The 17246-nt window shown below is 47.5% G+C and overlaps 1 protein-coding gene across 1 annotated transcript in view; it reads right to left on the bottom strand.

Annotated features, from left to right (window-relative positions):
• Window positions 1-17246, bottom strand: part of SNTG2 (syntrophin gamma 2) — a 205674-nt gene that overhangs the window by 57969 nt on the left and 130459 nt on the right. The window contains exons 11-13 of the mRNA XM_032430054.1: window positions 16897-16935; window positions 13504-13620; window positions 607-678 (exon numbers count right to left, since the gene is read on the bottom strand). Of these exons, the coding sequence (XP_032285945.1) occupies window positions 607-678; window positions 13504-13620; window positions 16897-16935 (228 nt within the window). The remainder of the gene's footprint in view (window positions 1-606; window positions 679-13503; window positions 13621-16896; window positions 16936-17246) is intronic.

Below are 17246 nucleotides of genomic sequence, written 5' to 3'. Positions count from 1 at the left end.
TCAGCCCAGCAGAAACTGAGAACTGATTCTGCTGCAATGGATTCACTACTTTGGAAGTGTTCAACTAAACTGGATGATACAAAAGCTTGGGATGCATGTTACAGGTAACACTTTGCCCTTCCTTAGCCAGTGAGTACTTTCCCTATAATAGCAGGCAACTATTTGATTAGCCATTCTGGCCAGCTCAGTGGCTGATAAGAAAGCTGTTAGGACTCAGGTTTTTATCTGATATATTAAAAACAATGACAAGGACAATAATAACCAAAGATTCTGGAACACCTTACTGTAAGTGGAGGCAACTAAAATACCCTCTCTCCAGCACACGTGCACATACACACTTGTGCACACACCATCCATCCACCCACCCACCCATCCACTCACCCATCTACCCACCCGCCCATCCACTCTTCCATCCATCCACCCATCCATCCATCTGCCTACCGACCCACCCATCCACCTTCATGAACAACAGGATGGCAACTGTGAGGATGCGAAAATGGGATGAATACAGAAGATTTTCAGGTTATCTTACTACTCCAATGGACTCTTTGAACCCAAAGGCACATCTTATTTATATGAAAGCACTCATGTGCAAAGAACACCTACCTTGTGAAGTTTAAATAGTACCTCACAGAGGTTGTAGGTTTTTTCTGCTTGTACCCAGTCTAATGTGCTAACCTGTAAGAAATATAAAACATACACATAAACCACAAGCGTTCTCCTACTATGTGAGATAATGGGCATGTCACTTCAGTGTAGGGTGTACGCACACATCAAACTACCTCGTTGTACACTTTAGAGGTACTGCGGTTTTGTCAATTATACCTCAGGAAAGATGGAAAGATTGTTAAGTATACATGGAAACAAACATGCTACTTTTAATTGGAAAATTGTAAACATTTACAGCAATGGAGTGAGTCTTTTTACCTTAATTAAATTCGAAGCCGTGAGTAGGATGGTAGGAACACTAAACCTTCACGTGGCCGTGGATTTGAGTCACCTGTGCTCACCTCCGTTGGGGCACAGCACAAGCTGGTAAGGTAGGGGCTCATCTATCACACGCATTCAGGTACAGCTGCAGAATTCATTTTGGATTCTACACTGACTCAGACTGACACTGAATTCAGGAGGAATTTTAGGTCAAATTTAGAGAACTTAGGAGGGTGACCAGTTTGTGTGTGAGCGTGCGTGAGTCTGTGTGTTTGCTGGAATGTGACCTGAAGTGTGTGTGTCCAGTCTTGTGATTTAGGACTAAACTCACTAGTCTGTTCCATTCCAGGAATAATACAAACTTATTAGCTCATCAATTTAACTGAACATGTTTTTGATTGGCCTGACATTGCGTTTTACAACTATTTTAATGATAATAATGATCAAATCATCTGATTTTTTTTAAAGATTTTATTTATTTGACAGAAAGAAAGAGAGAGAGTGTGTGCATACACAAACAGGGGGAGCAGCAGCAGGAGAGGGAGAAGCAGACTCCCCATGAGCAGGGAGCCGGATGTGGGACTCGATCCCAGGACCCTGAGATCATGACCTGAGCCGAAGGCAGAGGCTTCACCGACTGAGCCACCCAGGTGTCCCAAATCATCTGATTTTTGAGTGCTGTTTTATGGCTGACAATTCACGTTCGCATGTATGATCTCTACACTAGAATATTTCACACATAAAATCTGAAATGGTCAACACTGTAACAAATTTGGTTTTTATTGCTCACCCTGCACTTACTTTCCAGCCATTAAACATACAAATAAAAAATGAAACTAATCACGGTTCACGGTGTCTTTGAAATGTTGGAAGTACCTGATGTACTAAGTGGTGACCTTCTTGAAATCGTTCCGCTATAGAAACACCGGGAGGCAACCAGGCATTTCAAACCCATCACCTCGGAACATTTCACCGAAGAGTTAATGACACAAAAATCACAGGGACATGTGGCCACTTAGTATCAACTGACCCAGAGTAAGTCCTTACTCCTGTGATTAAAAATGCGAAAGGTAGAATACAACAGCTACAACGGCAAGAAGGTCAGTTAGAGTGATAACTGGAAGGTGATTTGGGGTACAGTGGAGCTTGGATGCTGCAGGATGCATGTGGACACAATTTTTAACTTTTCCAGTTACAACAATGCTGCTTATTTTTGAAGAATCATGAAAATACAAAGAAAAAAATTACATTATTCAGAACGTTCCCCCTTATTAGCTTCCTCGCTGCTGGGACCTGGCACCATAAAGGCTCACGTCAGTGTGTGGGTTTGCCGTCCTCAAGCTTTGCCACATGAACGCTTCTCTGATTCAGAAAAAGCACAAAGTATTCCTGCTTTTGTTTGACGCAAATTACCTCCAAAATATCCATGATGCCCTTCGGGCTCCTTTCACCTTTTTTAAATTAGTTATAACTCTGGAAACTGTCTGGGCTGTGCCAACCCAACACTAAACCCAACCATCTCACAGGCTGGAATGATTTAGGACACGGTTGTTCCCGGGACAACAAGATCAGCATCTACTAAATTAGTAAAGTGAAAAATTATATACCAGTGTGTGTATCCACATATATACGTGTAATTAGAAGGTAAATATAAAGTTCAAAATTAGAGGTTTGGAGGACAGTGGTCAGTGATGGGATGAAATTTCTGAAGCAGACATTCCTAGAGTTTTGAACTAAACCTGAGCACAGCCAGGAATCCCCTGCGAAGCCCGTTACGAGGCATGTTCCTGGCACCATCTGATTCAGATTTAGCAAGTGTGGCGTGGGGCTCAGAGATCTGGACTTTCAAGTAAATTTATTATTGATGTATTAAAAAGGGCTCTTGAATTATGAGGCCATGTGACCCAGCAGCATCAGCATTACCTGGGAGCTTGCTAGAAATGCAGAATCTCAGGTCCCACCCCAGCCCGACCTGATCAGAACTTTGTCTTAAAAATATGCGCTGGTGATGACTCTGTTGTGGTGAGGTCTTAAGAGAACAATCCAAGGGTAAAAAGCCTGACCCCTTTTACAAGGAAAGGCAGACAGACAGACGGTAGGGGGGAGGAAGGATGGAGAGTGAACTAGGAAAACCTTATTTACACAGAGATGCATATTCAGTCAGAACTCCTTGCTTTGCAAACTAGATGCTCCCTGACGTAACCTCCTTACATCAGAGGTCCTCAGATGCAGCCAGCGTGAGCAATTTGCACGGTTTCTCAGGAGGGCTAAGATCTCCTGATAGTGAGAGAGGGATGCAGACTGGCATTCGGAGCCATCACCACACCTGCCTGTCTCTGGATAAATGCTTCTAGGGGACGGGGATGGGATGTGATCCCTTGATCCTTACACTCATTCCTGATGACTCAGAAATCAGGAAAAGGAAAAACGATCCATGCTGACACCTCAATTTTTCCAACCAGCTGGCAACGAAAAGGGGATGATCAGAGTGAACATTTGTAACCACATGCCACTGCTACTTTTCCCAAGTCATGAGAGTTAACAGTTTCTATTTTATGCGACCATATTTGACTTGAAATGTTGCAGAAATTTTAGACTATAAGATGTAATATCTTGGCGTCTTTTGATATTATTGTGGAACACTTTCAGTGCAGCCCCAGAGGTGACACAGAATAATTCTGTATTTGATATACAATTGTCTAATATTTCTTCAGTCTACAAATCTTCAATTAAATTATTTCTTTTCAGGTAAAAAAATTAAATGATAGAATATATTTGCCTAATCGACATTCTTAAAATTGCCTCTAGTATTTCCTGCATGTCCACAGGTAACGGCTACATAATTTATATGTTAGTGCTGTAAGATGCTATAAAATTGACTGTTATTAACACATTTTAATGATGTTTGAAAACATGAGTAGCTCACGTTTTCTCAGATTCCAATTTGCAAGTCAGAAATAACAGGCTGGCAGGAAGAAGAGCAGAATGATGAGAATTATCCTGGCTTTAATCCACACTTGGGAGCACCTCCCAGAGCCTGGGAGTCCTGGGCCAGCCCCCACCTCTGGGTTCTGCTTCCTCTGCACCGGACGCCTACCCGAGATGGAAAATGCTGATGGCCCTCCCCTCCCCCGTCTCTCTTCCAGCCCTCTGTCCTTCTTTTCCCTCTTTTGCTTCAGTGTCATCCCTTTGCCTCCTCTTGATGGAGCTCAGAAACCATCCTTGAGTATAGGACTTTCTCTTTCAGCTCTTCCTAAATTATTTGTCAGAGAATCTTTGGACCTTCTGAAAATGTATTCAAGTATTCTGACTTGAAGTGTTGAGACACAGGCTCTGTGAGTGTGGTCAGGCTTTCTGAGCAAAATCCCCTGGGAGGAAGGTTGGATAAGTGGGTACAGAGATAGTGACTGGTCAGGGACATTTGCCTTCTGGAGCGATCTGGTCTCATTCCACAGGGTGATGAGCAGCAGCCTCTCCTCTCCCAAGAGAGCCCTTGTTTATACGGCCAGTGAGGTACAGTCTCTCTCTTGTGCCACGGGTGCCCTCCCTTCTCAAACCTCTGTCCGTGCAGAGCACGTCGGTGCTCGCTGCACCGCCTGGGGGGTCCGCGCCCAGAAACGGGCCTGAAGATGTGCGGTGAGTCACTAGTAGTCTGTCTCAGATTCAGAAACCTCATGTTTTATGTCACCATAGCATAAATAAATACACAGACATTAAAAACTTCACATATGGTTGTTATAGATTTGGGCAAAGTAGAAATTGTTATTGGCAAATTGTCACCAGCTCCAGGATACAACGTCCAAGGTCCGACTCAAATTATCTGTAAATATTTAGGAATAAATTCACTTGCCATATTTCGTGTATTGCTTTTATAAGGAGAAGTTGCTAAATACTAATAGCAAAATTCCATGTTAAATTTAAATGTTTTAGAGTTTTCAAACATAGTTATGAATATACAGATGCATTGATTTCCATTGATTTCCATGTAGACCAATGGAACAGAATAGAGAACCCAGATATGGACCCTCAACTCTATGGTCAAATAATCTTTGACAAAGCAGGAAAAAACATGCAGCGGAAAAAAGACAGTCTCTTCAATAAATGGTGCTGGGAAAATTGGACAGCCACATGCAGAAGAATGAAACTCGACCATTCTCTAATACCATTCACAAAGATAAACTCAAAGTGGATGAAAGACCTCAACGTGAGACAGGAATCCATCAAAATCCTAGAGGAGAACATAGGCAGTAACCTCTTTGTCATCGGCCACAGCAACTTCTTTCAAGACACATCTCCAAAAGCTAGTGAAACAAAAGCAAAAATGAACTTTTGGGACTTCATCAAGATAAAAAGCTTCTGCACAGCAAAGGAAACAGTCAACAAAACAAAGAGGCAACCCACAGAATGGGAGAAGATATTTGCAAATGACACTACAGATAAAGGGCTGGTATCCAAGATCTATAAAGAACTTCTGAAACTCAACACCCAAAAAACAAATAATCAAGTCAAAAAGTGGGCAGAAGATATGAAAAGACACTTCTCTGAAGAAGACATAGAAATGGCTAACAGACACATGAAAAAATGTTCATCATCATTAGCCATCAGGGAAATCCAAATCAAAACCACACTGAGATACCACCTTACACCAGTTAGAATGGTAAAAATGGACAGGGAGAGAAACAACAAATGTTGGAGAGGTTGTGGAGAAAGGGGAACCCTCTTACACTGTTGGTGGGAATGCAAGTTGGTACAGCCACTTTGGAAAACAGTGTGGAGGTTCCTCAAAAATTTAAAAATAGAGCTACCCTGTGACCCAGCAATTGCACTACTGGGTATTTACCCCTAAGACACAGATGTAGTGAAAAGAAGGGCCATATGCACCCCAATGTTCACAGCAGCAATGTCCGCAATAGCCAAACTGTGGAAGGAGCTGAGATGCCCTTCAACAGATGAATGGATAAAGAAGATGTGATCCATATATGAAATGGAATATTACTCAGCCATCAGAAAGGATGAATACCCAACTTTTACATCAACATGGATGGGACTGGAGAAGATTATGCTAAGTGAAATAAGTCAAGCAGAGAAAGTCAATTATCATATGGTTTCACTTATTTGTGGAACATAAGGAATAGCATGGAGGACATTAGGAGAAGGAAGGGAAAAATGAGGGGAGGGGGGAGGGAGGATTGGTTGGCCCGGTGATGGGTATTAAGGAGGGCACGTACTGCATGGAGCACTGGGTGTTATACGAAAACAGTGGATCGTGGATCACCACATCAAAAACCAATGATGTACTATATGGTGACTAACATAATAAAATTAAAAAAAAAAGAATATACAGATGCAGGTCCTCAGTGTTTACCATGAGCCTGTGGGATGTGCCCCTGTCCCCATGGAGGACACTGTGGACTCGAGGGTGACCAGCACTCCCCCAGTTGCCCAGACAGCACAGGCAGGCTCAGCTTACAGCCTACAGCTAATGAGAAGCAGTTCACAGCTTATTCCACAAAACCACTCTTTCCCTAGTGTTTTCAGAGTGAAACTTCTTCCTTGTCTTATAAAAGCTTTCCAGTCCCCTTTTAAAAGTACGCCTTTGTTATTTTGAATAATGCATGAAAATGATTCGTTTAAACTGGCATCATAATGTTAAGTAATGGTAAAGTTTGCTTTTTTTTTTATTTAAAAAGTTAGCATGTTTCTCATTGTGCATAAGGAGCTTGGAAGTCACTGCTCTTATGTAACAAGGGAAAACCTGAACAGACGCTTCCCGGATCCATAAGGGAGGACACAGGGCACACCGTGGCCCCAAGACAGGTCAGCACAGCCTCCCAGAGCAGAGCCTGGGTAGTGGAGTCCACTGCGGGGATCCACACTAGCAGGAAAACCACTGTCATTAGCAGACTGCTGGGGGCTCAGTGTGGGCCACCCCAAGTTAAAAACTGCAGGGCGACCCAATCACGGGGTCGGGGAGGCCCCACGACACTGTGAGATTTACCTCCAGGAGCTCAACAAGGTCCCACAGAAAACACTAGGGAAAAGTCCCGTTGGAGCCTTCTGAAATACCCCAGAGCACCGTTCTTCCCAAGAACCTCGGGGAGGCGGGTTAGCCAGAGCCACCCCTGCTGGGGTTTCATCAGAGCCTCGCTGCCCCGGAGAAGAACAATACCAAGTCCAGCCCCTCAGCCAGCCTGTCCCACAGAAGGGGGAGAAAACCCTGAGGGCCTTTCGTGAGGTCCAGAGTGCAGGGGCTCAGGCTCACGAAGGACAGAGACGGCATCACGGGACCACAGAAGGACTACACACACCCGCTGTTTCTACCCAGAGCATCGTGTCCGGCGGCCAAGAAAATCAGCTGCCAAGAGAACTACGCCCTGGCCTATCACTTCCCAGGAAATTACTGTGTGGACTCTGACGTGCGGATTCTAACGTATGTTTGGAAATGGGTGTGAAACTCTGTCCTACAGCATCACATACACACGGAATGGCAGAAAGAGCCATGAAGGTTTGCTTTCATTTTCTGACTTTGACATTTTTGTGTTCCAGATTTTTTCTTGGTCTCTACCTAACTCCCGGACACGCAAACCCAACAGGGACACAAAAGTTTTCAAAATACTCAATTTTAATGGTAAAATATTTACATACCTGTTTTTTGCATCTAATTAAAGTAGAAAGGGAGCTGCTACCATGTCTACCTTAAAAGATGTGAACTCTTGAAAATCTTTCCAAAGGTCTGGGAATGGAGCATCCACATCCCACGGAGAAATCACAGTGCAGAACCATGGGCAGGGAGTGCGCCACAGGCCATGCCTTCTCTCTGCACCTGGATCCAGCCTGCTACACCTGCTGTCACCCCTTCCCTTTGAACCACAAAGGACTGAACACTCCTAAGTAGACTGTCTTTGCTGTCTTGTGGAATTTGCTCTTTGTTATTTACGGGTTTCAGCCAGGAAACACTTCGAGATTTCTTGGCTTACTCTCCCCATCCCCCAAAAAACCTAAAGTGTTGATTTTTCCTTTATATTCTCTTTAGAGAGAATTTGATGGCATTTCCAAACACACAGCACAACCACTAGGCTTTACTACCTGCCAATACTTATATTATGGATTATTCAACCAATAGTCAAAGAGCATCTTCTTTGTGATCACAGAAAATACCGAGTGCGCTTCTAGCATTTCATCAGTACAGACAACTCCCACATAAATCACCTTATTTTAACCTCACTACAACCCTCTTCAGGGAGCATTTACTTTATTCTGATTTTATAGGTGATATTTAGCACCGACAGTTTAGGTCACCAGGAATTTTTAAATTACATGAAGACATTAAGAAGCATGCAAATGAATCAAGTGAACTCACTCTAATTTGGGGATGGAATGTTTATAAATACCACCGCCTTCGCCGTTTCATTTCTCCATGTGGGTGACTAGGACCGACTGCCACTGGGAAAGGGATATAGGTGGCTTCTCCCTCTTGCAACATGAAGAACCCACTGAGAAGGGTATCAGGGCTCATGTGGCCTCAGCCCCAGGGACATCCATGCACGGATGCTGCCCGCCAGATCTCTTCCCAGAACCGGACACAGGTGATTCCATCTCTACTCGAGCATCTCCTTTGGACATTGTCGGGTGTTTCAAGCTGAGGAACACCCAGCCCTCACCCATACACCCCCCATCATGCTCCGTCTCAGGAAACGGGGGCATTTTCCTCTCACGGCTGTGGGGTGGGTGTGCTTCCCAAATTCCCCGGATTCTGCAGCTTCACAGCCTGCCCAGAGATGCCATATTATGTAATGAACCATTTTATTTTTACATTTAAGGATTCAGAGGGTTGCACTCCCTGCTTTTTCGAGGGTGATTGCAACTTCATATTTCAGTTTTTGGAGAGATGCACACAAAGTTCGTTAACATCCGGCTTCGTTAAACCCGAGGCTACTGGTGAACACGTGCGGGGCTCACTCTGCCTCCCAGCGCCCCGCGTCCCGGAAACTACTTCCTAGACTCATCTTCCTAGACCCGGGCTGTGCCGTCTCTTTTTAAGTAACAGCGAGAACCAAATTAGCTCCAAGGGGCCTCACGCTTCTCTTTCCGTCAACAAAACCCTCTTGATCACAGGAAGTCGCTGCTGGTGACCCTGAGATGGGCACGGGGACCTGGGTGGTCACCTTCTGCAGAGATCCTGAATGAGGAGGGGCCACAAAAGAAACAGCAGCTAGGAAGTACCTTTGTTTCAAAGAGACCTGGACACCAGGGCAACCCTAGGAGGGGTCCGGGAGGGAGGCTCCCTGCAACTAAGGCAGGGCTCTGTCTCCGGGGAACCCGAAGTCAGGTCACGGCAGAGACGCTGGTCAGAGAGACACAGAGACAGGGAGACAGAGACCGAGAGAGACAGAGAGAGACAGGGAGACCAGGGGAGGGTGGAGAGGCCCCGTGCGGGCATGGCGCCGTGTTGTGGTAACCAGTCTGCGAGTGTTAGTTCTGTCCTAAGACAACACAAAGGGGGCCGGTCTCAGCAGACGAGGCTGTGCTCATGGGGCAGTGCCCCCGGCCCGGCCCGGCCCCCGCCTGCACCTCCGGCCCCAGCCGCACGGCGTCCTGCAGGGACGCCATGCACCGTGCTGCGGCAGAAGTCACCCACGTCTGAGATACCAGCTGGATTCCATACCTGCAACTGAGCCTCGTAAACCCAGGTATGAGGAAAAAGCAGCAGGTTTAACTCGAGAGTCAGACGCATCAGGATCTCCTGGAACGATTGGTCTCATCCGCGTGCCATCCTGTGCAGGCGCCGTGCTCATCTTCTGTGAGCTGCCCAAGCGAGCACAGAATGAATGGCTCCGAACTCATGTGTCAACAGATCTCCTGACTCAGCCAGCCATGAAGGAGCCGTGAGGGAGGCTGTGTCCTTGCTTCGTTACGTCTTCCCAGGTAGGTCAGCACATTTAAAACAGGTTTTGGAGGCCCACTCTAGGACACGAATCTAGACACAATACCCGGGGGGACACTCACTTCAAGCCGAGCCCCCCGCCCCCCTGCACAGGGATAGGTGGGTCTACGCAGGGCCAGGTGCCCGCCTGCGTGGGGCGTTGTGAACAGCTGGAGCTCTCCGGTCTGAGAGGGACTCAGGCGTCCCGGCAGAGCTCGGCGGCCGGCCGACGCCACCAGACTCCTTCCAGAGATGACGTGGGGCCTCCTAAGCACCATGCTAGAACCAAATGTCTAGAAAATTGAATTTCCCCTTCAGTTCAGGGTCATTAATGCAGAGATCCACCCACAAGGCCTGTCCTTGCAGCTTTTAGATGCTTTTTAAGAATGTTCCAGTAGTAAATACAGTGAATGCGTGATCTCTAAGGAGCCGATTTTGACTAAAATTATCAAAAATAGCCCCCTCAGTTATACTTATTTACTATTTACCCATGAATTTCATTCAAGCAAGACTCAAATGAGGAAACAGATGAATGTACAGGTAAAAATTAAGACTAGATTCTTCTATTTCCTCTGTTTATATCAAATAAATACCCCCAAAGAAATCGTGACCGTGGACTAAAGCGGTGTGGGGACCACGCACCTCACCCACACCTGCAGGACCAGAGTCTCAGGCTCTGACGACTGGACGCACAGAAGCGTACTTGGGGAGCTTCGAGGGGACTTACAGACCCGTGACTTTCCTGGCATGTATCTCTGGGAGGCTGGGATTAAGTTCACGCATGCCTCGCTGGGTCACGTGTGGTAACGCGAGCTGTACCCCCTTGGGGAGCAATACAACTTGGGAGAACCCCCCAGAAAGACGCCTGTCTAACGGGTTTACCTAGTTTTCCAACAGTTGTTGACAAGGCCCTTTCCTGTGCACACCTCCTGGGTGCAGGAACCCAGGTCCCATGGAGGCCCGCTGGTGACCACGGCTACAGGTGAAATGGACAGCCCAGCCCTTCCCTGAGTCGGTGCTGGGGGTCTCCTCCGCCCCCCACCCGGGGGGCCCCTGGCCAGTACGTCAGTGTCTTCCAAGCCTCACATTCCCTGGCGCAGACAGGAGTCCCTGCCCTCAAGGACCGTGCCAGCCAGTCAGACGTGCCCCTCTGGGGCTTGAATGTGAAAACATACCACAAGTTCAGCAGAGGCCAGCAGGAATGGAAGCTGCCAGGACAGGAGAAGAGTGGTGCAGCCTCTACGGGCCCGTTCTTCCAGCGGGTGCCGGACTTGACTCCGACTTGATGTGTGGGGCGCGAGCAGACCAGAGAGGGTTGGTGACCTGCCCAAGATCACACAGCTTTATCCCTGAATCCTGGACCAGATCGCAGTCTGCTGGACGACAGTCCATAAGGCGGCAGCCGTGCTGCCCGGCCAAGGCAGCCACAGACAAGGGCCCCGCAGTAGGTAAGGAGCAAGCAGAGACCAAGAGCGAGCAGAAAGAGTGCATGAGCCTGAGACAGTGCGACCTGGGGGCTGGACAGGGCAGCAGGTGCATGCGTGCAGGAGCAAGCATTCAGGGCAAGTCCCAGGTGGCACAAGGGCCGATGCTCCAGGTCCCCGCAGCTGAGGACGGGATAAGCCGGGTCATGTTCATGCCGGGCTGGCCAGGACAGGCCGAGCTGTGCGAGCACTCTCCACGTGTGCATGCACTCCTCAGCCGTGTGTGCGAGGTGCTGCGCCATACACTCCATCTGAGCCCGGGAGCGGCCCCCCACCCGCCCCGGTCTCCAGGCATGCCGCAGCCTGCTGCCTCCCAACGACACGTCGAGCTGTGAGATTCAGGTCCGCTCACTGGAAAGATCAGCACGGACTCCCTGGAGGAGAACCCGGGGCGGACCAGCCGTGTCCGGAGAGACGGCTCTGCTCAGCGCCCCCTCTGCGGGCACAGGTGGGCAGGTCTCAGCACCCCGACACGGACTTGTGCCTGCAGGCACAGAGATGCACGGAGACCAAGCCCCCATGTTTCCAGCCAACAGCACGGCCACAGGCCCTCTGTCCCGGGCAGAGGCACTTCCTGCAGCTCGGGCGTCTGCTTCTCTGGAGCCCTGGCGGTGACGGAGCCATGATCCCCAGCCCAGGTACCCCTGCATTTCCTAAACATCATGTACAGGTCGTGAAGTACAGTTTGAAAAATACCGCTTTGCGAATGGGTCTTACAGACTCTGCCCTGGAATTCCACACCAGGCCACACACTGGGAGCCACGGTGGGGGTACCATCCGCCTTCACGGGGCCCTCCCCAGTGGGAGGGAGCAGCCTGCTCTGCGTCCACACTCTCCGGCCCTTCCTGCACATGCCATAACCATCGCGGCGGAGCACAGCCTGCCGACCCGGTCCCAGCTCAGACCTGGGGCCCAAGTGACTGCTAACAGTAATTATGCCAGGACAGCACTGAGATCAGGAGGGGCCGTGCCGTTGGGACCACGGTCACCTCGGGGCTCCCCAACCCGGCCGTGCCCCAAACCCCAGGGTGCCCGGGACAGTGGTCATCCCCGGGGTCCTCAGAAAGTGGGACGAGAAATGTCACAGAGAACCTCAACTATCAGCGGGAAAAATAACTGGGAACAACCTGCGGTCCTGCGAGGGGCACCTCTGGTCTCAGGCGCTGAGCTGACCGTGCTAAACCGGGTGGAGGCGAGGCTCTTCCTCCTGCGCATCAGGGCCTGAGCCTGCCCTGAGTCTCCCTCTGTAACAGGGACCTGTGAGCATCTCTGTTAGGACTGCGGACGGACGGCCCCTCCCCTGGGTTCACCAGCCCCACTCCCCACTCCTGCAGAGCCCGAAGTGAGCCCCATGGTTAGTGCGGTTTGTTTCTGTGTTAGGTTTCAAGTGCTCTCCTACTTGTCTTTGTCAGGCAAAACCACCTAATATTACATTAGCAACAAATGTTAAAAAAAAATCATACATTTGTGTGAAGAGAATTCTATGATTGTTTTTTAAAAAAAATTTAGATGACTCTTTAACCTCAGTAAATTCACAGCACTAGCTTATCAAAACCCATACAACCCGGTGCCCTGGTTGTTCCAGGGACAGAAGGAGAGTGTCAGGTACGTGGGGAGGACTGGTGGTCTATGATGTTGTTATTAGGGACACCCGCTCCTGAGCTTCTAGTTTCCACAAATGTCCTAGGGTCACACTCAGTGTCAACCTCTGGGGAAACTGGGACACAGGAATTCTCTATACTGGAGGAGCAACTGCTTTAACTCCTCACTGGGTGGGGCACATGTTATATTTGGTCCCTTCTGGGAAGTGGTGTCCGTGATGACGATACAATTGTAAACTACGGCATTTAGCATCGGGTCTACATGATGGGCGCTGCTGAATCAGGCTGTTTGGTTATTTTAATAAAACAGAGGGATGTGAAGGAAAGACTGACTTTTTAAATTTCATTTTCTGGCCATTAACTCAGAATGTGTGAAGAGAAGGGTTTTGTTCTGTTTTGTGTGTGACGCTCCGAGAAAAGTGTTCTGCACCCCCTCTTCCCAGCCAGCTGGTGTGTGAGCAGGAGAGCGGCAGGGTCTGGCCCCTGTGTCTGGCCTCCGGCAGACACCACGTCCCAAGCTGCTTCTCCGCAGCAGCCCCTCCCCAGGGAGTCCGGGCGTCCTTACCGGAGGGGTGCTGAACACGTGGAGGGACGAGCCTTTCAGGGCCAGGAACTTGGATCGGAAGGTGTGACAGGAGCTGGTGCCTTCGAGTCTCTCGCTGACCCATCCCATATGCACAACCTGCAGAGGAAGACCCTTGAAATTAAACCCAAGCCGTAGTGAGTGTGCACGGGGGCTAGAAGGAACAGACAATGGGCACTCAGAACCAGCGGGTTTCCTAATGCCCAAACCAAACAGATGGCTGGGAGCGCGAGCGTATGAGAGGAACACCCACAGTTCCACACGGGCCAGGAGCGTCTCTGGGAGCGTCTGCGCCCCACAGGGCCCTCGGCTGCATAGAGTTGTGCCCCCCGTGTATATTTAAAACACAGCATTAAATTACACCCTATTTGAGGCTAGTATCGCAGATTTGTCTACGAGGTTGTAGCTGCCGACAGCTGTATCCTCCATCGCTACAGTAAACACAGAGTTGACCTACGTGGAAAACCTGATTTTCTTTACAGTCCAACTTCCTAATACAAAGGCACAAAACGCAAGTTGTAACAAATCAGAATAGGATTCAAAAAGTTAATGAAAACAGTAACATAACTGAAGTGTTCAGGCATGAATTCAAATGAAATGTCAGTCCCCGTGTCTTACCTGAAACATTAATGTTGCACACACAGTAGGGAGTAAGGCTTTAAAATAGCTTGTGCATTTCAGTAAAATTAAAAGGGAATCTTCACAGACATGCCAGCCACCTTGCGCAATACACCTGTCCTAGGAGCTGCTTCAAGGTGGGGACACCTGGCGGGGGGAGGGGGGCGCTAACCCAGCCCGGGCTCAGGTGGGCCGTCCCCACCACTGCGGTCTGCAGGACAACCCCCTGACAGCTTTCACTCCAACTCCTGGTGAAAGATGTCCTGGGTCAAGATGCCAGATGGAATTTTACAGAAAGAAATTTTATAAAAATCAGATTGTTCATAATCCAAAACATCTATAAATTGCATGTGAACTTAATGACATTTCATATGTAATTTAATTCTCCCTAGATCAATTAGCAAAGAGATAAGTTATAGCTTAGCTATTAATGGAAACATTACCTGCTTTATGAATCTTTTTTAGGTATTTGTAGTTCATAAATAATTTTAAGGTTAGCTAATTTTATCTTTTACATTATGAATTTTCTAATGGCTTATTACGTGTTCCAAAAAACGTATAATTTTATGAACACCTACCTAATTATATCACTGTAATTAAATTAAGAGGACATAACCATTATAATAAATGAGCATCTTTTCATTTATCTTTTCTGATGCCATTTCTATAGGAAAGTCTTTTTTTTTCCCACTTGAGTGAGTTGAGATAATTAGCTAAGTGTCCATCAGATGATACTGTACAGCTCATCCTTTATACAGAAAAAGCCCACATTCCTGAGATTTAGGTTTCTTTTGGATTTGGTGAGTAAGGTATTCATATTTCGCTTTAATTCAGGTTTTCCAGGTGAATTTTAGTTTGGAAATGTACAGAGCTACTTGCTATCTTAGAAGGGAACAAGTGTTTCGGTTTGCCCAGGACAATTTCAAATGCATGCCTGTCACTTTTAGGCTGGCCATCATCCCAGAAGGACAGGCCTCTGTTTGGATGGCAAATTACACAATCATCTTATTCACTAAATATAAGAGTCTAAAAAAATCTATACTCCAGACCTTTTGTATGATCTTCTAATTCTGTTTTATATTTGTTTTTTCCAATGTCAGTAGTTCCCAAATACATGTATTTTTTTTCAAATATTTATCCAAATATTATGACTTTGCTACATGCCAGAACCAGGAAAGAACTGTTTAGAATGAGAAAATCATTGCCTCTCATTCTTAAAGGGCCCAATGTCACAAATCTAAACTCCTTCAATACACACAAAATGTTTAGTTTTGGGGAAAAACGTGAGATAATCCTCTACCAAAAGCACAATGAGACACGTCAGGCACAGTTCTTCAATAAGCCCATGCAGTAAAACTCATCTCTAATATTTCTCCCCAAATATACTAATTTGAGCCCCTGACAAAAAAAGTTCAAAGTAATACAGAAATTTTCAGGTTAGAAAAAAGTCTTTAGATTACCCATTACAGTTCTCTTATTTTACGGAAGAAGAAAGTGTGGCTCAGATGTTAATCTGGCCAAATTATGTCACCAGGAAAGAGATTACTTGGGATCAGAAAGCAGCTGTTACTCACAGGGCCACGGAGACCGGCATCACACAAACATGGTTTAATGTGCGATAAAACTTCTCTGAGATAACCTGAGAGCACCATTACCCCACTGCCTCCAGGTCTCCGAACCCTAATTACTTCGTGTTCTCGGTATCAGGAGTTTTATTTCTTTGACCCTGTTTCCAGACTCTCTTTGACTCAAACTAAAACAAAGCAGGCTTTGATTTCCTGATGTGCCAGGCAATCCGAGTATGCCCTGAAATGTCGAGGCATTCCCCCACCTACGAGAAGGTCCAACCCAGTGGCTGTGTTCTAACCCTCTAGTCAACATTCTGTAATTAGGAAAGAAACTCTCAGGAAAGTTATTCTGAATGTAACTTTTATTTCTTGTAACATTTTTCTAAATTTATGATCAGCTCATCCCTACCCACTTACAGACCCAATGACCAGTGATCAGGAGCCCCGAATTGGGGAGTCAGCTCATCCCTACCCACTTAAAGACCCAGTGACCGGGAGCCCCAAATCATAGAGTCAGCTAATTCCTACGCACTTATAGACCCAGTGACCAGGAGCCCCCGGATTGGGAATCAGCTCATCCCTACGCACTTACAGACCCAGTGACCAGGAGCCCCCGGATTGGGAGTCAGCTCATCCCTACGCACTTACAGACCCAGTGACTGGGAGCCCCGAACTGGGGAGTCAGCTCATCCCTACACATTTACAGACCCAGTGACCGGGAGCCCCGATCGGGTGTCAGCTCATCAGTGGCTGGCTCTGCCCTGAGAAGGAATGAGCTGTGGATTCCCCACGAGGCAGTCTGGGTCAATGTGCGCATGCTGCCTGCACCAGGGCATGGGCTCCCACCCATGTGCTGGACAGCAGTCTCTCCAGGGCAAAGCTCTCCAAATGAGGGTGTTCTTAAGGAAATTACACAGTGCTTAAATTTCAGATCATACAGTCGTGTCTCCAAAGTAAAACACCTCTCAGCTTAAACAATCACAACTACACTATCGTTTAACCACATTTCCTCAGAAAACCCAGGTGCCGAGAGCTCAGTTATAACCTGGACAGAGGACCAGAGCAATTCCTCCTGCACCGAGGACAAGGACCCTGACTTCTACCAAAATTCCCAAATCAAGTTCCAAGACCAGGAGAAACTACTTTTAGAGACTTGTCGTATGATCGACAAGAAAAACGCAGGACCTACCTGGTCACAAGGGGAAGAGCGCTTATTCTCCGTCCTCACCTGTAGAGAGAGGGAAGCAAGAGAGTCAGTAGGACAAGAAGCGTAACACGCAGAGTTGGAGTGCGGCTTTTAATCCACACAGCTGGTTCCCTTCTCTCGGCTCTGCCTGCCAGCTAGAATGTGTAAAATCACCCAGACCTGAGGGGCTCCCTGGTCACACGCAGTCTTGAAATACCAAACTCCCACCACAGGCTAGTTCTTTCTTTTCCTTTAATCCATCCAAATACCTTTGGAATTCAAACTATCACATCTGAAAACTAAGGTCTGAGAGAGGTTCTGCTCTATAGGAATCGAGCACATTGCTGCTTTCC

Source organism: Phoca vitulina, unplaced genomic scaffold (genome assembly GCF_004348235.1).
Source record: "Phoca vitulina isolate PV1807 unplaced genomic scaffold, GSC_HSeal_1.0 scaffold42, whole genome shotgun sequence".
Taxonomy (NCBI): domain Eukaryota; kingdom Metazoa; phylum Chordata; class Mammalia; order Carnivora; family Phocidae; genus Phoca; species Phoca vitulina.
The sequence above is the reverse complement of the archived record's forward strand: the minus strand, read 5'-3'. Positions and strand labels throughout refer to the sequence as shown.